Source organism: Argiope bruennichi, chromosome X2, assembly GCF_947563725.1.
Source record: "Argiope bruennichi chromosome X2, qqArgBrue1.1, whole genome shotgun sequence".
In the NCBI taxonomy this organism is placed as follows: Eukaryota; Metazoa; Arthropoda; class Arachnida; order Araneae; family Araneidae; genus Argiope; species Argiope bruennichi.
The window spans coordinates 84,947,185-84,970,671 of record NC_079163.1 but is presented as its reverse complement, the minus strand read 5'-3'; the positions used below and the strand labels follow the sequence as shown (position 1 = coordinate 84,970,671).

Below are 23,487 nucleotides of genomic sequence, written 5' to 3'. Positions count from 1 at the left end.
TTATCATCTTGGTTTTATATTTTCCCTTTTTTTTTAAAGATTTTAATTCAATTTTTATTTATAATTCCTATTGAAACCCACTATTGTTATTTTACACTTCTTAGTCATGAATTTAATATGAAATTATTGTGTAGTAAAGTTTGTTTTCTGTAATGAATTTGATTGTTTTTTGTTAAAATAAACTATCTTTGAGAAAGTATATAAATTTTAAAGCAAGGATTGTGTAAAGAATGTTTATCAATTAATATCTCTAATGCTTTACTTTTCAAAAATGGCATGAAAAGGGAGAGGTATTCATATTAAGATAGATGTTTACATATTAAAGATCATATTCATTGCATATGACTTAAAAATTGACTTTTGGGCTGTTATTTCCAAAAATTATTTAAAAAGCATGTAGGAATTCAATATTGCTGGACAATGTGAATATTATCTTCGAAGTGTGTTAAGAACACAATTGAAGATAACAATTTCAACAGTTTTCATTTGCCAAGTTCAAAGTAAAGTATTTCAAAAGTTATGGTTTTTATTTTAAAATGAAGCATATAGAGATTAACTGCTTAATTTTCTTTTGAAAAAGCCCTACTATATTATTTTCCAATTAGAAACTTCATTTATTTAGGAATTTTGTAATGCGTTTAGTCATATAGGTTTAATTTTAGATCACTGATTGGCTGTAAAAGAAATTTTTCTAAGTATGAAGTTTCAATTTTGCATGGCTTTTTTTTCTTTTAAATCTTAACTTAAAAAATACTTCTAGAATTAAATCAAATGAATTCATCATAAGGTAACAACACATGTTGTGTAATTTTTAAAGTAATATATACTGAATGCTTTAAGGCCTCCAGAAATTCTTCTAAAATAAATAGTAAATGAAGTTATTATAGAACCAATCCTAAAATGAGGATGAAACCGCAAAAATCCGGTACCTGTGAACTTTTTTTTTAACATTTCATTGTTATTTTTGATCCCGGAAAGTACTAAATGTTTATGTTAAAAAACCCATCCTAAGCTTATAAAACAGATTTCGTATTTTTGGAGAGTTTATCACTCAATCCCATGCAATCTGCCCGGTTGCATCTAGGTAGACTTGAAATTCTTTCAAAATTTTAAAAAGCTCCCCTTGTAAAGTTCTGACTATAATGGCTCAAATTCTTGAAAAGGTTTCCTTTGTAATAAATAAAATTTTTTTACAGAATTATTTCAGTACATCGTGCCTTTTAATTAGGCATATTCACTCACTAGCAGCAAGACAGTGTTTACCCGTGAATATAAAAATATTTCCAGCATAAAATTTGTAAGTATAAATTCTATGTTATATAGTTTTAAATAAGAATTATAATCATTATAGAAACCATATATCATTATATATATTATTGCTTTATTCATTATAGAAGTTACGTTTTCATACAAAATATAAAGTTTACTAAAGCAAAACTGACAATGTAAATATAAAATAACTTGCATTCAAGCATTATTTGCTAAAACAACATGGAAAACCTCAGAGTGAAAAGTGATCAATGAATTTGTAGTAAATTAATCTGATCTTTCCTGTTGTACATTGTGTAGTACAAAAGACACGCTATATTTTAGACAGTTTTTGCATATATAGAGATAAAAAAGTGAGAATTAAAAGTGATAACACTGTACAAACCCAAAGTGAAAATAGCAATAACTATTCACACTAGCCATCCATATATTTAATGAAGTTTGTATGCTCTTGGATGAGCAGTCAGAGAAAATTATTTTAGGGCTATTTTGAACTGTTCTATATTCGTTAAAAAAAAACGCCCTTTTAGTGATTTTCCATTGACTTAATAGGTATCCATGTTGTAATCAAGAATAGTACCAAGACTATTAGTACAATGTTTAGTATAGTATGGTAATTTGCTTAAATGAAAACACTTAACATGGAATTTAAGAAGACTTTTATTCATTAAAAGATACACACGAAAATTTAATTTGTAAAATTATGTTCTCCATAAATTTTACAATGAACAAACATTCCAATGAAATAAATTTTAAAATGGATCTCAGCAAGATGCTTTTAAGATGTTATGAACTGTGTAAATCTCAACTTTCTTTCTTCATTTCGATTATATGCTTAACACCAACCATCCAATTTTTGACCTAAAAATTTATAAACATTGTAATCTGTTACATAACATATAATTGTGATGAGATTTTTTTAATAAGAAAATAGTTTAATTCGCAAAAATTTGCACTAGAAAGGTATAGAGAATAGGAATCAATAATTTAAAGCAGTCGAAATAAGCAAATCTCAGAATTTGACGAGATTTCCAATTGACAACAGTTAAGTTTAAAATGTTGGACATCTGATTCTGTTGCCATCCAGGTAATCTGTAGTTTCCACTACATTTGGCAGAAAAATCGGTATGGTGACAGATGTTGCTTTCTGCCATAGTTTTTGGTCAGTCGACTGTGAAATCAGGAAGATGAATGAAAATTTGTACGGACAGATACTACATCTCTTGATGGAATTGATAGGGAATATAATTCATTATATTATACGACTTGGCCATTAAGATAATGCAATAAATGCATGGGGCCCTTTCAAATTTTTCAGAACACTTAAGAAGTGATATTTTATTTATCAATTGCAGCAAAAAAATTTCTAATGTATTATATTTTACCTTATTCTTTACCTTATTTATACTTATGAAAATTCCGTGTCTTATTAATTGTTAAAGCCATTCAAGTAAAAAACATATGCACTTGCTGTCACCACTTTCTTATCAAGCCTATATTGTAAGAAGAGTTCCATTGTCTTAGCTAAGTGATATGAATTCAACATAAACCAATATTGTAAATAAAATGTAGAAATGGAAATTAGATTTACTTATATTTTTTACATTTAAAGTTTTTGGCAATTTAATTCATTAAACTACAATTACCTCGTTAATAAGATATTACTGATTAAAAAAATTATTTATATGATTTGGAAGGCTATCGTTGAAGAATTTATCCAATAATGTAGAAATACTGAACTTGTAAAAAAATCATACTAGAAGAAATCAAATACAATATTTTATGAAACAGGAATATGTTTTTTTTTTTTTTTTAAATTCCTTTTGCTATTTACATAATGAAAAATAATGCACTTTACAAATACTTCTTTTAATGGCATATGGATAAATGTGTTTAAAGAAAATATTTTTCCTTTAATTTTAAGCATTGGTTTTTCACACTGGAGTAAATAAATGCCCATACTGACCAGAATGAGAAATACCAATGTATAAAAAAATATTTATTTATTATATAAAGATTTGGTGGAAGAATTTTTAAAATACCATATTTTTCTATAAAGAAACATACTGTGATTTTTTTTTCCGACTTTGAAAATGTTCATTTAAGATCCATTGAAAAAACAACAACTTGTGTTAGGTGAACAAGAAGCCTGATTCCCGCTACTGTTTAGAGTTTTAAACTTCCTATTCTGGGATACAGCAAATGGTTAGCAAAGCTAAGGTTATGCAGTACTTAAAGCAAATTGGAATACTACAGGTTTATTTAGTTATTTTTTTCTGTGTAGGAGAGATGGATGGACATAATATGGGTACCAGTCATTTGAAGATAAATTGCAATTGATAATATTCAATTATTTCTCTTTGTTATGGTATTTTAATATATAATGTGAAAATTTGTTTCCGATGTCAGTGCGGTTATGTTATTAATTTTTCATTTTCTATTATTCCTCGTACAATTCTTATTGTCCAACACCATATCGACAGTAAATAATTATATATACTTAATTCAATTATAATTATTAAATTAATTATTATGAGTCATTTTGAAGTTAAATTTGAGAAATTTTACTCGTTCCCCATCGAAAATATTTTGCCTCCATGTTGGAAAATTTCTGTCACTGCCTATGGCAATTATCAAATATGATGTTGAAAAATTTAAGAATGTTTTTTTTACTTTGAATATTTAATTGATAGCAAAATTCTAGATTAATTTAATAGTTAAGGGATGTATTGGAATTACAGATTTCTACGAATGCAATCAATTTGACTGAAATATATATTAAAAAAATATTCATAGGAAAAAAGTACCTCTCGGACATTGTGAACCATCAGACTACAATGTATTTTTTCAGCAGATTCGATATTTCCATTGGATAAAGCTGCAAAGAATTTTTTAAAAAATATATAAAAGGTTAGCAAGAATCAAGTTTTCCATATCAGGGCTCTATAATGCATTCTATTGGTCCTAATAAGATAAAAATTTGAACTACAAGCAATTTAAATGATGCGCTTGATATTTATTATAAAAAATTAATAAATATCAAGTAAGCGCTGTAATACACATAATAAAAATTTAATAATATAATAAATTACCATTAAAACTACTTAATATGCCCCCCCCCCTTTAAGTTCAACAATGTGCTCTAACCGCAGAATAATATTTCCCACAGCTGATTGGAATAAATTTACCGGAATAGCAAGAAACACGGCGTCGAATGCCGACCTTCAGATCTGGCACAAATATTGGTCTTTGACAGTAGATACTATCCTTCATGAAGCCCCACAAATAAAAAGTCGCAGGAGAAATATACGGCAAATGAGAAGGCCATGCTACAGAAATATGACAGTTGATCACCTGTTCGGAGGTGTGCCGTACTGAAGATATTCATGCTGTTGAAGTTGTGGGATTATAAAATCCCACAACATATCATGCTGGCGTTGTCTGGTGATGGAAAACAGGCATCTCCTCTCTCAAAAAAAAAAAAGTTCCACCATACTGTCACTTTTTTAAATGGAAAGGTTGTTCCTAGATTGCATGAAAGTTTTCAGCTACTCAAAATCTGCAATTATGGGTGTTAACTTGCTCATTGAGGCAAAAATAGGCTTTTTCACTCCACAGAAAGTTCCATGGCCAAGGGATGTCAACCACTTTCCAGAACTGAAGTGCAAAAGTTTTACTAACCTCAGAATTTCCATCCTGCAATAAGTGCATAAACCTGTTTTGTAGAGATACAAACGGAAAATTGCATGTAAGGTTTTTCTTATTGTGGAAAACGGCATATCAATGCACAAGAAACAAACTCTCACTACCATGCGATGGCTGATTGCTGGTTTCAGTCATCGCTATAACCATATTTTCGGTGCTAGAAGACAGGATTTGTTTTCGCATGTACTTGGAAGAATGTCAAATTGCTTCGTTGTTTCAAATTTCTGCATTATCCTACATAGAACATATGGAGACATTGGATCTCTCTATGTTTATTTCATACGATGGAATTCTTTTACAGCTACAACAAAATTTCGTTAGTTCTAGTATAACAATTTTACCAATAGCACTTTTTTTTTACAACATAGGCATGGTGTGCAGAGATGTAACTAATGCTTGTTCAGAATCTGCCTTCTTTTTATCCAAACGATAATGCTAATAGGTATGAGTTGTAATGCAAGTGGTGCATCAAATTTTCAGTATATGCAAATAAATACCACCAATTATTGGTGAATTTTGGTATTACAAATTTTATTTAATAAATATCAAGTGCATCATTTCAATTATCCGTACACATTTTATCTAATTTGGACCAATAGAATGCATTCTAGAATCTTCTGAACTGGGAAACTTAGTAAGAAATAACTCTGTATGAAAAAATAAACAAAATATTGAATTTCTCTATTAATATTTTTTCAACCTGAAAACTTATAGCATGCAAATTAAACAAAACAAGCGTAATTTATTTAATATATCAAGTAAACGATGAAAAAATGAATCTTGAATAAATATTACTGATGAGAATTAAAAACTATATTAACTGAAATCGCAAAAAAACAAATACATGTTGTTCAGATTGGTTTTGCAAGTTTTTATGGAGTATAACTTACCGAAATTGCATCAACATGTTATTCCAAAATATATTATTTCCCACTTATCTTTATATCAACACTACATATCTGTATCAAGTTGTGGACTTTATTAGGAACACAAGGCATTCATTATATTTTTTGAATAGAAGCTACAAAAGTTGTAATTAAACATTTTTTAAAAAAAGGGGCATTACTTTAATATGTACTTCAAGACAATGTAGTAATTAAAGTACTAGATCAAGCTTCACATTGGATTTTTTTTTTTAATAAAAGGGAAATAAGGAATATTCTTCCCAAAAGAATTACTACACAGAGTAGATTAAATTACAGTTAAACGTTTTTAGCATATATATTAAAAATTAACATTGTAAAAGAAGTTCGAAAATTCTCCCCCTTTTTTTTCAACAGAATTTAAAGATATCAAAATCAATACCTAGGGCCATTTTGTACATATTATGTTTTACTTCTGTACTAAGATTAGAATTCCATGCTTTTTCCATTAGGCTGATTCTGCGATCAATTTCTTTAAGAGGCCTCTGAAAAAAAAAAAAAAAAGTATATTTCAACTTATATATTTTGATCTACTACTACAATATCTTTGATCTATTACTACAATTAAAAGTATAAAAAATTTATTGAAAAATCATTAAAAATACAGAAAAACTGTACAGTAATTAAGGAGGAAAAATTTTAAAGTGGTGTAATTTTGTTTAATTTCAAAAAAAAATTGCCCTGAGATGCACATATTTCTCACCCAAAGCATATCTGTGCCAAAAATATTAACCATGGGTCCAATGATTGATCCTGCAGAGTGACACTAGACACAAACACATCTTTATTATTAGGGATTTAAAAATCGATTATAATTTCATATCAAATAGACCCAGAATGCTAATGAATGCAATTTTGAAATCTGTCAACAAAAATGGGCTTAAACACTAGAAGTTTTGAAGTTACTACATATTTTATTATGTAAATTACTTCTTAAAATTTTATATTGTGCAAACTACTATAAAAGATTATTCTCTTTCCAAATTAACTTTTGTTTAAATGTAGAATGAATGCTTTAAACATTTAGTGAATAATAATGTTTAGCAGTTCACAGCATCTATTGTTTTGGGATAGTTTGGAAATTAGTATAATGATCAAGCCTGGAATAATAAATTCTAAACTTTTTACTTCACTTAAGTTAATGCAACTATCAATACTTTAATTAGAATATCCTGAGTTTATTTGACATATTACATCAATTGATGAATTTTACATGAAGGATTATACTACACAAAAATATTTACCTCATTTTTACCAGGGGACTCTTCTAAAATAATTTTAAATGTGCTCTTGACAAAGGTTAAAATTTCCACATCACATTCAGGAATATCACAGGTTTCCCTTGAACCCTCTTTCAGATTATTTTCTTCTAAATTTGAAGAGCTAGAAATTTTCTTTACAAGGTTTTCATCCTCTTTGCTGTCTGAAACACTATCTAAAATTGGGGAAGAAAATGAATATTACGAGTTTAATGGAGAATAGTGTTTTGGAACTTGGGTATTAACAAGAAATTGGAAGTTTTCAATCCACTTAGTTTCATACTAAAGCAAGTTTATAATATATATATATATATATATATATATATATATATATATATATATATATATATATATAAACAAATGAACATATGACAAAGATTAGAAAATAAAAGTTAGAAAAGTACTCTTTTTTTTACAAAACCTATCATTGTGAGTATAGTACCTTTATAAAGCCATATACTACCATAAACCACAGTCAATATAAGAATTTTAAATGTCAAAATGCAGATAGTCACAGTAGTTAGTTTTCCCAGATTTAACAGTTGTTTTCTGACTAAGCAAGATACACAATATACAAACAGCTTTATTTGAAAATAAAGAAAAATATTACTTAAATAATACTGTATATTTAAAAACTACTATGAATTTTAAAAATAAGTCAAGCGCGTTTTCCCCGTGATCCGAGTGTCCTGGTTTAGGCATGGTTGTACTTCCCTTGTGGTACTATCTGTGAGGTCTGTAAAAAGGAGTTGTACTAGCGAATGTGTGGGTGTCATCTTCCTGTGGATGAGTGAATGAAATGCATGAATAAAGTCCGCCCCGTAAAAAGGGTTGTGACACATAAGTAGCAAAGAGGTACTCTCGGCCCTAGATAGTGCTACTGAAAAACAAGAGATGCTCTCTTGGTTTAAAATCGCTGACTTCGTCAGCTGGCTTGTCTATGACAAGTGCATAAGAAGCAACAACAAAAATAAGTTAACTTGGTTCAAGCCATTTTAAACATATAATTATATTCTATCAAGTGATTAATATCAATTAAGATATGCAAATTAAAGACTATGATATGAGTTTGTACTACTGTAGCAGTTTCATATGCATAAATACAAAGAAGCAATGCAGGCTGCAAAAGATATTTAAATAAAAATTGACTAATTCCTCTAAGCAAAATTCTTAACATTCAGCAAAATCAGTCGTTAAAATTTTATGTATTCTGTATTAATTTTCTGTTATTCAGACTTAATGCCTGTGCATGTATTCTAAATGTTTCCATAGAATGCTTCTTGTTTAAAAATGTACTGTGTAAGAAACAACTCGTATATACAGAACACATATTCAGATATAAATGTCTCACAAAAGACAACATTGCATGCTAGATTTGTACAAAAGCCATCTGTTGTCACCCCTACAAAAGATACAAATAGATGAAAGTAGAATATCAAAGGTTTATCAAGAATAGTAACAAATTTGTCAAGTAAGCAAATGAGAAGAGAAATTGGAACAAAGAGTAAAGTTAAAAGTGGGAAGTATGATTTTTCAAACATCTATGAAGGATTTTTAGAAAAAGATTATAATAGTTGTATATATAATCATTTTCTAAGCTACATTATTGATATTTGTCCTCAAAATTTGCATGAGTTATTTTCTGAAATTAACAGAAGTGCACAGATATATATGGAAACTTGCAATGTGCATTAAGCAATTTTAAAAAGCCAATTTCAGCTATATTTTTTTTGCAGCAGAGAGATACAGCTCAAACAGTTATTTCTACTTCAGGTGAGATTTCACAGAACAACAACAAATTATTACAGTTAAATTGTAATTACAAAACCTGATTTACAAATTGCATAATATCCTAAGAATCCATAATTTCACAAACACAAGATTTTATCCAGAAAGATAATCAGCATTTAGCAACACCAAATATACATTTATGAGGTTTATTTGTTTAAATTTGGGCTTTTAAAAATGAATCTTAATTCCAGAAGAATTCTGATTCTTGTAAAAGTGTTAGGAGTAACCCATACTTGATATAATAGTAAAATAAGCTTTATATTACGATTATTTGATTATATTTTTTACTATGCTTTATTTATTTATTTTATTAATTATGTATTTTTCTTTCCTTCTAATCTTGATATTTTAACCTTTTTAAGATTTCTCTCACAAGATTAATATGCTCATCAAAACTACTACTACTACTAATAAAAGCACAAACCTTTTGAAGATACATCACTATCCTGCTTGCTTACAGGTGAAAAAACTCTTTTGCTCAAGTGATGTTTACTGGCAGTGCTAGTAGGATCGAATTTTAAGATGGGAGGGTCATTCCATGCATTTGCTAGAATAAAAATTCACAAACATAGAATTGTATTATTTTGTCATGATTTGATTGCTAAATTACTTTATTTCAAGCTATAGGAAAAATGTTCTAAAATTCTATATAAAAAACCTTCCACAAATATTCATTCTTGGAAGAGGAAAAAATTATGCATTGAAATAAAAGATATTGTCTAACTTACATTATTTCATATATGTAAATTCTTATATGGAAAATACAAGCTTATATGTACTATATAAATAAAAGTTCAAACTGAGATATAATTAATTGAATAGCAAGGAAAATTTCATATTAAAAAGGAAAGAACTTAAATTTTTAAGCTCTAAATTTTATTTAACCTTCCTTAGCTTTTTTTGGGAGTAAAAACATGAAAAAAATTACATCAGAATGGATATTTTTAACATTTTAGTAAAATGTGTATCCTTGAGTTATAATTTATCAGAAGCCCCATTATGCTATGCATAATGGATGGTGAACTGAAGCATTCCTGTTTGAAAACAGTCTAGAAAAAATAAGTTGTCATAATAATTTCAAAATGTAGTTGGTATACATTTCAGAACAATGTGAAACAAAAAGCGTAAAAAAGTTTCATACGTGAATAATAGAAGACAAATGAAGAATATCTGATATAAAAATAAGGCATTAGTTCACACTAGAACTCTGATTTTGCATGAACAGTAACAATTGTACCTATCAATTCAGCTTAAAAAACAATTTGGGGGGGGGTGACTCTTCTAGTGAAAAACATTCAACTTTTTGAAATAAATAATATTTTGCATACAATATTAAATATGATCTATCATTTGATGAAAATAAATGTTATACTATCTTTTCTCAATATTAACTGTTTTGATCAAGGAAAAAAAAGAATGTTTTTTTCATATAATTTAAGTGATATATAATCATTTATTTACAGTTGCAAAAAGGAGTACAGCAATTCAATAAATATTAAATCAGTCTAAGCATTAAAATATTAATTTAGTTAACTAAATTTCATTTTTAAGGGTGTGGAAAGTATACTTAATATCAAATTCACAAACTCAAATAATCACTGTAAGTTTTGTTACTACCTCCAGTTTTTTTTTTTTTTTTTTTTTTTTTTGTAACTTCTAAAACCACAAAAATTTTTATAAGCATTTTGATAACATAATAGATTTTAGAAATAAAATTATTTTCTATTGTTTTTAGATACTAATATGTGAGCACTTAATGCTCTCAATGAAAGTTGGTATTTTTTTTTTTTTTTTTGCAAGTCTTTTGATGAAACGAAAATAGAAATAAAATTATTTAATATTGTTTTTAGATACTAATATGTGAGCACTTAATGCTCTAAATGAAAGTTGGTATATTTTTTTTGCAAGTCTTTTAATAAAACGAAAATTAAAATGTTTCAATTTCTTATCTTAAACAGTGAGAAAACGAAGTGTTTTGATTTCTTAATTATTAAGTAATCATCTTTAACTTAATCAACATGATAATGATTTACATTTTATTTTTTTGTTTTAGTAACTTCATGAAAATGCACATGCTACTATTTAATTATGATTCACGATAGATAATATCGATGTTTGAATACACTATTTAAACAGAAACTTAGTGTTTATTAATATTGTAATAAAGTAAACATAGTGAAATACACAGAAATCTGATCAATTATGCTTTACAAAGAGCAAATATTATCCTAACATTATATTATTCATAGATTATATATTTTTTTTACAAATTTATTTGGCAATAGACTAATAATATTCTTAAATCAACCTCTCTATTGCCTTGCTCAGCTTTGTGACCCTAGGCAGCTTGCCTAGACATAAATCTGCCACTGCTAAGCACGGCAAAGCAAAATTTCAAGTAACTAGCGTTGAATATTTTCAGAAATCTCACTGTATTGATCTATAATATCAATAACTTTCATTACCATGAGTAGAAATATCCCCACCTAAGAATAAGCTCTTAATTTGGGAAATAAGAATTATTAAATTGTATGTATTTCATAAATTAACTTATGAAATAAAACATACATAATTTATGAAATTAGCATTATTTTCATAAATGAAACGGTTAGTATTTTATAAAAATGCAAAAGTTTTTCATGAAATAAAAAAATTATTAAAAAAAATTATGAGCAAATTTTTAAAATTCAATTTTGATTTACATTCAAAATAACTTAAAATTAACATACTTCAATATATATATATATATGAGATGACCAAATGTCCATGTCTTAAAGCTATTTCGAAGCTAAAATGAGACACCTATTATAAGAACTATTTTTGTAATGTAAATAATGAAATATTTCACCCTTAATTAGATTCATTTTAAAAAATAACATTCCTATAATGAAAAACTGAATTCAAAGTGTTTTTACATCAAAACAGAAGCTTATGAATCATCAAAAATTTAATCAATAATTAACTATGGATCATTAATTATTTTTCTCATCATGAAACTGAATTGCTGATAATTTATATAATGGCTACTTTATCATCATAAGTTCTTCCATTTCTTTTTCACAATGCATTACTTATATTCATTTATTGTTAAGACTGAAGGATAATTATGAAAAAATAACTTATTTATAACAAGTTATAAATAATTTCATACACATGGTATTAAATATACATGTGTTAATAAAACTGTTTGTTGATAGATTTGTGTCTGTGTGTGTATAGAATCAAAATTAATACGAGTACAAATGGTGTGAAAAATATACAAAAATGGCACAAAATGAAGACAAACTACAAAATATGAGTTACAAAGCATAATGAGGAGAATAAATATTAACAAATCTTTTTAAAAAATAACAATAAACAACATTGAAAATTAATAAAATTATTTAAAAGAGCTATATTACTAATACAGCAAATATACCAAAAACTCTCACTGATACCTTAAAATTAAAAAAAAAAAAAAAATTATGTACAAAGAAAGATTTAAAATCTATACTTATAAAAGTGTTTTTATGTGTCTGCTGCATCTAGATGAATTATTATGCAGCCATGAAATTTAGCATTAGGTAGTCCTAATGGTGATTTAAAACATCTTGAAGTCCAAATTTCAAAATTTAATACAGAAACTTTATTTAAAATTCTGTGTTATTTTAGGTGATTTTTTACCAATTTTTGTATGTAGTATCGATGCTAATGTTTGTAGGGGGGGGATTAATACCCCATCCAAATGAAAAAATAGTTATCTCCCCCCCCAAAAAAAAATTGTTTGAAACTTTAAATTTATTGAAATTAGAGAAATTTTTAAAAGCAGTTATTTTTCCCTAACAATTTTAAGAATTAAAACAAATTTAAGCATCTGATATTCTAATTTATGTTTTCCAAATTTTTAAAGTTTATTATTTAAACACTTTTTTTTACATTTTAAAACAAGAATAGTGAAAATATATTTTTCATTGATTTTTAATTATTATTTTCCTAAGGAGGGGGAAAAAATCCAACACAGATCTATAGAAGACACCAAGACCACAATGTCCTCCTAACAGAGATGTACAAGAAAGAGGGTTAAGGGGGGGGGGAAAGTTACTGAAAATTTAAATACATAATGTCAACCATGTATTAATCTTACAGAGGGAATAAAAGCAATGTTGTATACATCCAGGATTTTCACTTTTGTCTTTCCATTTAACTACACCCTAACACTCATGGTTTCAAATTTGGCCAAAACTTGGCATGCTTGTCCCTTTTATGGATTTAAATAGCAAACAAAATGCTTTTCTTCTAATTGTTTAAGGTTTACACCCACTAAAGTTTTTCAGAATGTTATGATCATATTTTTTTCATTTTTCAATTTACGCCAAGGAATAGAAATTTTCCCTTTATTAGAAAATAATTTTCATTATTTACCAATGAAAATTTTAGTATATTTTAATAATAAAGAACATAGACAAGAAGGAGCTAAGCTAGGAAGTATCGATAAATGGCCAGGAAAAATCCTGAAATATTTTGAAAATAAAACAAAGGGTTCCATTGTAAGAAAAAAAAATCAATTTTTCAAAAATGGTAAAAAAAAAAAAAAAAAAAAAAAAGGCTTTAAAAAATAAGAAAAAAATTAACTAGTGTATGATTTAAATAATTGAGTAGTTTTGTTAATCCAAAGGTCTATAAAGAAATACGCTTAAATGGTATAAAATATGGTGAGCAAAGGAAAAAAATATATGAGAAGAAAGGTTTGAATGGGCATAATCTTAGTGAGTTATAGTCATATTTCACATTTGACTACCCAGAGTTGAAAATAAGATTTTTAAAATTTTATTCTTCGAGATTTAAGCTATGTGTTTTAGCTGATGCTTGTGAACACAATCGATGTGTGTATGCACAACATATCAAAATGAAATTTCAGTCAAAAACAGTCAGTGAGTTTCAAATAACTGAACTACTAATTTATCAATAATGATAAACAGTAGAAAAATTTAAGAAGTTTATATCACATTCATACATTATCAAATCGCAAACCTCATTAAAAAAAAAACAGCTATTACCTTGATGGATGACTGATTTGACTTTAGAGAAAACTATACTTTTATAATACAAGAAGCTTCAAGTTTATCATAGGACCTCAGTTCGCTGCAGTATCGAATCTACCAAGACTTACAGCAAGGAAACATGTAATGAAAAACTGATCTTACTTCTTTCAGTTCATTGCAATAAGGTAAAATAAAAGAAAGAACTTATACATTGTTGAAACTTTATACAAATCTTCTTTTGACCTTCAGGAACTGACAAATGAAACATTCCCACCTCTGATAGGGGGGTCCACATACTCCCCTTTTGGAAAAGTTAAAACATAAAATGGTTATATCTAGCTTCTATAATATATAACAATTATGATTTTCGTAAATATATGCAATACATTCTCCTTCTTATACATGGCATAGTTTTCTGGTTCATATATATATATTAACAAGAAAATTATATCAATATAGTTTTAGTATAAAAGTAATCTATATTTTACATGAAAATACAGAAAAACTATAAAATTCTTTCTTTGATAATTTTTTTTTTATTTAAATGTGTGAAATAAAGATCTAATTGAAAATTGAAATGTAAAAATATAAACACTATTTAGTTAAATATCCAAAATGCTGCACTGTTTTATACTTTGTTTTATTTCTAAAAAGCCTATGTAACCAAGCCTTTTAAAAAAATGTGCATTTCATTTTGGAAAGGAAAACACGCAAAAAAGTTTAAAATAAGAGGCTTTTTAAGTACTAAGTGAAGCAACATTTTCTGTAAATGTAAAATTTGGAATAGTCTTTTAAATTAAGAATTCATTATTAAAAGCATGAAAAAAAATTTACATTTCATCTCAATATAATTGTTCTGACTTTACTGTATACTATCATTGTGTTCTTCTTTACCAATACATATTGCTATAGTATTAGAGATTATAATTTTGACCATGGGAATTCTTGTACTTAAGAAAGTACAATTAGATTATGCAGCAGTGAAAATGAAATGTCTTTGAATTCCATTACTCAGAGAGATTTTCTACTATCAGAACTAACACTACCTTGTAACTTGGATTGATCAGCATATTAATGAAGAATATTAGAATTTTTGAGTTATGGAAAAGTCTGAAAAATCACTCTTCCAAATGCTTTCTTCTTTCTTTCTTTTCCTTCAAAACCTATAGAAGAAGCATCTAAGAACACTTTACAATCCTTAAGGCTTATTTGAGTAATAATAATAGACAAAATAGATATTTCAAATATAGACGAAAACTCTCCTCTGCAATTTTGATGTCAATCCATCGATATAGATTTATGGAAAAAATCAAGTTAAAAGATGGAAGAACAGCTTTTTGACAAAGTAGATTGAATCAACAAAGGAAAACATCTAAACCATAGCTACAATACTTTGAATCAGTAACATTTATATTAAACTTTATTCTTACAAGAAATACAATATCAACAGGACATTTCCTTTACACCAAGTTTTGTCAATTATTCTTCCAAGATATACTTGGGGGGGGGAAACACCAACTAATTAGCAAACTATATAGGACAAGTTCTGCACAATTTGCTGTTTTAACCTGAATAGGTACAGTTAGCCTCTCACATAGTGATGAAACATTAAGGAAAAGCTATAAACATGTTGATAGTGTTATACAAGGGAGAGGTTTCTAAGATGGCTTTCTAAATATGTGGTTTTGTGGCCCAGACCCAACATCTTTGTGGAGAAAATAAAATTCCACTATGTGTTCTAGTAGCAATAGACATGTTTAATTAAGAAGAGCTTACAACTTAGTGAAATAAACAAGAAATTCAAAGTAATTTTGTCACAATGCTCACTTTTATTGGTATATAAGATCTGTTTTCACTGGTATTTGGCTTAGTTGCATAAGATGATGACAATTACTAAGAAAACTGCATTTGTAGAAATCTTTGCAAAGAATCATATATAATACTACAAAATTTAGTTTTCTCAAGCTAAAAAGAGGAGGCATCTCAAAGACAATGTCTTTTTCAATCCATACAGCAATATTAAGTATAAACCAACTTTTCTAGAAAATAATGAGCACTGATTATTCATTTGACTATTTACAAGAGTTTGCTAGTGAAGAGTTTGCTAGTGAAGACTTATTTGAGCTTACAACAATACCCATGGCTTTATTTCAGAGTAACAGCATTATAAGAAAGACAATCAAGAAAGAAGTATTTTATAATGTATTGAGAATGGCTCCTGAACTATCAATTGGAAGCAATGGTAACCTGTATTTTGTTCTTAACAGATGTATACTCATTCACCTAATAATATACTATAAGAAAGAGATTATTTTTCGTGTTGACAACACTTGTATGCCATCTTGCATCAAGAATCAAAAGGTGATGAAGTAACGATTGTTTCTGATGTGTGAATAGTATCAAGAGGAAAAAAAAAAATTATATTTTCTTGATCTTGCCAACTAACAGGAAACTTTCAACCAATCCTGTCAATAAGGTGCATTTCATTTTGCAATCTGCTAATTACTTGATCATAACAGACATACAATAACAGAAAATGCCGATGTACATATTGTCCATGTTACAATAGAAACACAAGAGGAATAAGAAGCAAGTTGCCATTGGCATTGATATTGTTATTTTTGTTATACTTTCTGCTGTTATTCCAAACAACAGATATTCACAGATACACAAAAAAAGTAAAATTTCCATCAATGTTAATCTTTATGACTTCGAAAGTTGGAAAATTCTAATGTTCAGAGCGAATGCACAAAACTTTTATTACTTTTACTTTATGTGATTAGTTTTTGAGACACAATTTCAGGTTTCTATAGAACGGGAAAATTGTAGGCAGTACATTTGTTTAACCAGAATACTTGCAAGATATTACTGAGATCTTCAGCAACAAAAATTCTACTTATAATGGCAATAAATGAGAAAAGCAAGATCATCATTGCAATTGTACAACATTATATATAAAAAATAAAAGAATTGAATAAAATGTGACTACTTTAATAAACTAGCAGTCAAATGAATACTGCTATTGTACCATTCAAGGCACATCAATACTTCTGTTGTAAAATTTATCAAATGCAAACATGGAGTTTGAATTCACTGGCTGGAAATGGAAGTTTATACAAATCATTGAAACTGAGACACTACTAAAAGAGCAGGGGAATAGCCAAAGCAGTGTCTTTAATTAACTGCAGATATAATAAAATCTGTGGAACAAACACATACGAGTAAAAAATAACCTACTTGTAATAATATCAGAGAGAGCTACCAAGATTAAAGCTGTCCTAATATTGAAGCAACATATTATGTTGAAAAAGATAATGATATTATATAATCAAGATAATAATAATGAAATTATTCCAAATTATCTGAACAAAAAAATAAATAAATAAATAAATAATGACTACAGTTTAAAAAAATATATTACAGACAATGTAAATGTTTTTTTACACTTACAATAGTTATGAATTCTTAATTTAAAAGACTATGTTCCAAAATTTACATAAAGATTCTGCGTTGCTTGGTATTAAGAAGGATTTGATTTTAAAATTTCTTGCAGGTTTTCTAATCTAAAATGAAAGGCATAGTTTTCTTTTAAAAGGCTGGGCTTCATAGGATTTTAAGAACAACACTGACAAAACTAAACATAAAACAATCCAGTATTTCAAATATTTAATTACATGGTGTTTATATTTTTAAATTTCAAGTTCCATAATTCAATTCAATCTTTATTCAACACAATTAATTATAAGAAAACTATAACAAAAAGAATTTCATATTTTACTGATTTTTTTTATGTAAAACATATCACAGGAAAACTATGCCAGATATAAGTTTTAATCTAATATTGTATAGAATAATTACCTATATTTTCGACAAATCATAGTTGTAACGTGTTTTATAAGCAAGATATTGTGGTAAATAGCATATAAGCCAGTTAACAACTACGTTACACGAGCATATGCTTTTGTATCCTGGTTATGTTACTGTACTGTGAACCAAAAGGTCCCAGGTTCTATCCTCGCGAATCACAATCCCCCAAAATATAACCATTTTACAATTTGATTTTTTTCTTCCAAATTCTCAGGGGCAAATAAGGGAGAATTCCTTCTCAGAGGTGGGAATTTTTTAGTTCTCAGTTCCTGAAGACCAAAGGAACATTTAACCAAAATTTGATAAATATATAAATATTTTCTTTTATTTGGCATATTTTGATCTAATTACAATAGACTATGCATATCATTACTGATAACTTGTGCATTCCATTTATGTAATGCACAAGACCCGAAAAGCTTTTCACTATTTCAGTGATTAATATGTTGGACAATAAAAACAAATATAGCTTCATGAACCATATCTGCACGAAAAACACAGGGATCATTTTTTACACAATCAGCCATAGGAAGACAGAATGTGATAGAATAGGAGGTACTGTCGTATATTGTTCTGGATAGGAAAATCTCCAACGTCTGGCCAAACAAATTATACCAATGAAAGAACATTTAAAATTTTATAAAATCAATATTACAAATATTATTTTAAAATTCATTCCTAAAGAAACAATTGATACCACTCTGACTTTGAAAAATTGCGTCAAATATGTTTAAATTCTTCCTAGAATAAGATCATTACACAACTTCTCAATCAATAGATGGCATGGGAATGATTAGGCTAAAAAATCCGCAGTAAAAAGCAGCTCTCAATTTTGTTTATGGAATAAGAAGCAAACTTTATTTGTGAAAATGGAATATTTATATCCTGGTTGTTTTATCAATTGTATTAATGACAACTTATTTTAGTATGGGGAAGCGAGATGAATAAAAAAGAATAAGATGTCACTGTAAAATTTTTACATCTTAATGAAATAATCAGTATTATTTCTCTAATGAAAAAAGGAAGATATCTGTGCAGTACCCATCTCTCATGTCATTGCAATCATAAAACTTCTAAAAACAATGACAGGAAGAATTTAAGCACTGTGCAAATTAATTGGGACAAGCTTTATTTTTCATAAAATTCACCCTTTCATGGGGATTTCTGCCTGAAAACAGTTTCATCCACATTGAAGAGGAAATATTTCTATTAGACCAGGAAATATAATATTAATCCTGGACTACACATGACTGGAGTAAGGGTGTAGAAAGTACCAAAATATATTTTTGTGAGCAAGGGTTGCGATTCACATTTGTAAGGCAAAGTGCAAGAAAATCTATCAGAGAACAACATCTTAATCAAACAGTTAAGCACCATCAACAGCTGATGTTTGGGGAATGGAGGATTTGGCTGTTAGATGAATGAATAGACTAGATGAATGAATTATAAAATTTAGAAAATACAACTCGTTGGTGTGTTTCAAGAAGATCTTGCATAATTTTTATGCCAAAATTCTAAGCTGTAAAAAGGAGGAAAAAAAAAAAAAAAAAATCAAATGAAGTACACTTTTGAATTGGCTTGGTAATTTCCCATATGTAAATCTTTCCACATTTGTGGAGCATTGTAAAGAGACTTAAGAGCAAGATGGACTGTTCAACCAAAGAAAACAATGATTGAAAATGTAATAAAAGTTTAATTCCATGATGACAGCATAAAAAAATTATGTTCTAAACTAGTAGAATTCCTGTCAAAAGTAACTTTAATGCACAAAATAGCATTAAAGTTAAAGGAAAGCATATTTTCCACTGAAATGCCACACCATGCATATATATAAAATACTAATTAAATATATGCAAATTTTTTTGTTTGTCAAAATTGATTTTCACAATATCACTATCTCAAGAATCCATGATACATGTTCAACCAAATTTTGAAAGCACTTTCGAAATTTAAAAAAAATCCAAATGACCAAGAATTCGAAATATTTTTTAACAATGAGTTTTGTTACATCTTTCACACAAATAAAAATAGTAAATATGTGCCTCCATTTAATATATACATATAATTTTTTTTTCTGGCTATGTATACATAGAGAATGGTTTAATTCCGTCCAGATTCTTTACATGCTAATGTATATTCATAAAAATTTTCATTGAAATGGTTGTTAAATAATAAAAATAACTTATTTTCTATACAAGAGCAAGTTGCAATTCGATAGATCAGACAGATAAAAACTGTTACATTCAGAAAAATTTTAACAGGTTACAAGTCTTAAATAATTTGCAATAGAGCAAAAGCATTTTGAATGCTTCAAGCTATAAAAAAAACAGACCTATCAGGTTTCATTAAAATCTAGAATAATGGTTGTCAAATTTAATTTTTTTGGTTGATTTGATATGCAATGATCCATTGAATACTGTCGAGGAAAATAATACCAATTAGTTAATAGTTAGATACCTTTAGTTATGTAGCACATGTAATAAACAGAAAAACAGTTCCCACATGACCAAATAAACACTTAAGAATGTAACCAATGGAAACTTTTTTAGGTAAATTAATTTAGAAAGACCACTTATTGCAATGGTTCTCATGACAAGACTTTGGGAAAATTTATTCGGTTCTTCACCGATCATGGTCCCTAGAACCCAAAACCACTCTTTGCTCAAAAGTTTATACTTATATATATACATAAAATGCTTTGTCCATGTTATCTTGTGAACAAGCTAACTAGAGCATTGTTTGATTTTTAACTGCCTTGGCATATGTTGTTAGAAATGTAAAAATCTCGGACAAGTTCGTAAATGGCCCATCTAGCTCCAAAGGAGTGGAAATGGTGGTGGGGTTGAAATTTTCATTTCGCTTTAATTTTCTTCATAATAAAGATAGAAAAATAAATCCCATCAGCCAAATTAGTGCCATATTAAGACAAACAACTTTGTATTTAAAGTTTTTCAATAATTGCAATATTTTAGAGTTGGGGCTAAAATGTGACTTTCAAGCCCTAATTTTGACTATTTTCAACATCAACCATTTATGTTGCTAAATAGTAACTTGGATATAAAGGAATCTACTCTTACCTTCCAATTTACTGAGAGGATTTTTTTTTTAAGTTCATGTGTGCATTTTCAATAAATGAAGCTGAAAAAGAAATCCAATATGCTTAATTTACAAAATGTGACTTCAAAATTAACTGACCAACTTTAAAATTCTACAAATTAAAATCCCCCTTCCTTCATGTTGATCTTAAATATATATGAATTTCATAGAAATTATGTTTGACTTTTGAAGTGCATAGATCCATCTGATATTTTAAATTTCCTCTTACTCTCTGTAATACTGTCTGTTTATAGATGCCATTTTTTTAATCATATATATATTTTTTCAATAATATTTATTTGTTAGTACAGTAACTGCAAAATTTGAAATTATCCTATTAGAAGGCAGTTTTAATTCAAAACAACTCATATTGCCTAAAGTTTTAACAATTCTAAACAATATGTAAAGTCCCCCCCCCCAAAATTGAATCATTACTCCAGAATCATGAAAATTATTTTTGCATAATTTCATTATTGCAGCAAATATTTTAATTTCATTGTTTCTTTTTCTAAACATCTTCATTTTCAGTATTTTTAATTTTTATCAGAGTACATCATTTATGTAAAGAATAAATGTTCAGAATCCTTACTATTTTCTTGACATCTTTATTTCATGTTATAATCAGTAATGTTGTTGTGTGGGTTTGATTTTCAGGAAAGGGGGAGTACTACACTAAAGAGACCAACTTAATGATGAACTTTGACAACTTTAATATTTTTAATGGCGTCTAACATACCAACATTTAATGAACTTAATAATTAATGAAAATTTGGATAGTCGTATTGAGTATAAGATTTATAACTGAAGTGAATATGATCAAATATCTTACAAAACTAATAAGAGAACAAAGAAATAAATCTTTATTGTGGTTTCAAATTCATTAATGTTCATCATATCAATGACATGCATAATCTGCTAGTTATATTTTGAAATGTGTAGGATGTATTTCACAAAATACTTTCACCAAAATATATTGAGACTAACATAGATTATTTGCACAGGAATTCTTAAAAAGGTTGATTCAAGTGAGACAACACTGTACTGTACTTTTGGGGGCAAAGCAAAGTTCATGAGTGCTTCTACCACATTCTCTAAAAACATTATGTAAAACCCAATGCATACAGAATCCTGTCTTGATTTGAAGCACTTGAAGAAAATTTTGAACAGTTATATTTAACTAAATTTTTTATTATTAAGAATGCTTTATTAGTTTGTTAACTACAATAGGGTTAATTAGCCATGATTTGTTCCTTTCGTTAATATAAATAATTTTTCTGACTTGATATAGTATGAAATTTATATTTTTGATACTTTTACATAAAAAATATCTATAATAAGTCTTGTCTATAATGTCAACTAATACAAAAGCAAATATTCAAATAAAATTCAGAAGTTGAACAACAATTTTACAAAACCAGAAGGAAAATTAATGATTATCTTAGATATCCATCAAGCCACAACAAGGACTGCCTGCTTGGAATTAATATCCTTTTCTTTCTTGTATAAAAAAGCACCTGATTGAAAATCATAATAAATTATAATATCAAAACATAAATTATATTAGAGAAATGTTTCGAATTTAAAAGTGAAACATTTTATAATTGTTTATTTGAAACTTAATAAATTAAAAAGTTTTCTTGTGTAAATGTCATCTACAGGTTCTACTCATCCTATCTGAAAAGAAAAACTTTTGTTCATTGTCCCATTTATTTCATATTCATCACTTTTCAAGCTATGAAGTTAAGGACATGGAAAAACTCGATGCGGTCTGACAACTTAATACAATGTTAAAATGTGTTGCATATACGTTTTTAAAATAGGTAGATCCTATATTAATTTTCTCCATGTAATTAACTTAATTTCGAATTCTACCACCCAACAAAATTGATTGCCCAAGTAATTTAAATTCTTAGCAATGCAATATTTTAAAAATGACAGAAATAAATCATACCCAAAGAATTGCTAGCCATTCCACAAAGCCAACATAAACTGTTAATTACATTGGTTCACTGAAAAAACAATTCATAACAATGAATTAAACATATGAAAGAAATTCGACACGTGTCCAACTTCCAGTATCGGTATTCATGCTTTCATTTTTACTGTTATTGTATGCATTATTTATGTATCGCTCCCCAAACGAGATGCGCAAAAGTTTTCCTGCGCATTGCGTCACTATACGTTCTGAAACTCTACACTATTTCTTGCTGTTTCGAGTAAAAGAAATGGATTTATTTCTCCTTTAACAAATGGAAAAAAATTGAACGTTCCCGCATTTACAATACAGAATTGGTTCTGATTGTGTATGAATTCCACGGCATGTACTTTTATTTTCAAAGAAAATTAATTGAAAAAGAAAATTTAAAAAAATTGATTAACTTCTTTACAATATTAACTTTTTTTTTTTTTTTTGCTGACTAATAGGAATCTTAAGTGAATAAAAATGAATAATTGTATCGTTTCAAATTTATTTATATTTAGCTTGAAATCAAGTTTCTTCTTCTTCTCTCTCTGTCTTTCCCCCTTCCTCCCTTTCATTCCAAGGCGAGAAATATA

At 27.7% G+C, this 23,487-nt stretch overlaps 1 protein-coding gene across 1 annotated transcript; it reads right to left on the bottom strand.

The window, feature by feature from the left end:
- Positions 1–1,911: 1,911 nt before the first annotated feature.
- On the bottom strand, positions 1,912–23,088 carry LOC129960239 (uncharacterized). Its single transcript, XM_056073502.1, has 6 exons — positions 22,883–23,088; positions 9,372–9,494; positions 7,142–7,332; positions 6,280–6,382; positions 4,077–4,147; positions 1,912–2,130 (listed from the first exon to the last, which is right to left on the bottom strand). The coding sequence occupies exons 1-6, from the start codon at positions 22,899–22,901 to the stop codon at positions 2,074–2,076; spliced, it is 564 nt and encodes a 187-aa protein (XP_055929477.1). The 5' UTR covers positions 22,902–23,088; the 3' UTR covers positions 1,912–2,073.
- Positions 23,089–23,487: the final 399 nt, after the last annotated feature.

Coding starts and splice junctions, on each gene's coding strand:
- LOC129960239 (XM_056073502.1), bottom strand. Junction 7,333..9,371: donor TAGTGATGTATCTTCAAAAG/GTTTGTGCTTTT, acceptor CCCCAATTTTAG/ATAGTGTTTCAGACAGCAAA. Junction 4,148..6,279: donor TATGTACAAAATGGCCCTAG/GTATTGATTTTG, acceptor AATTCTTTGCAG/CTTTATCCAATGGAAATATC.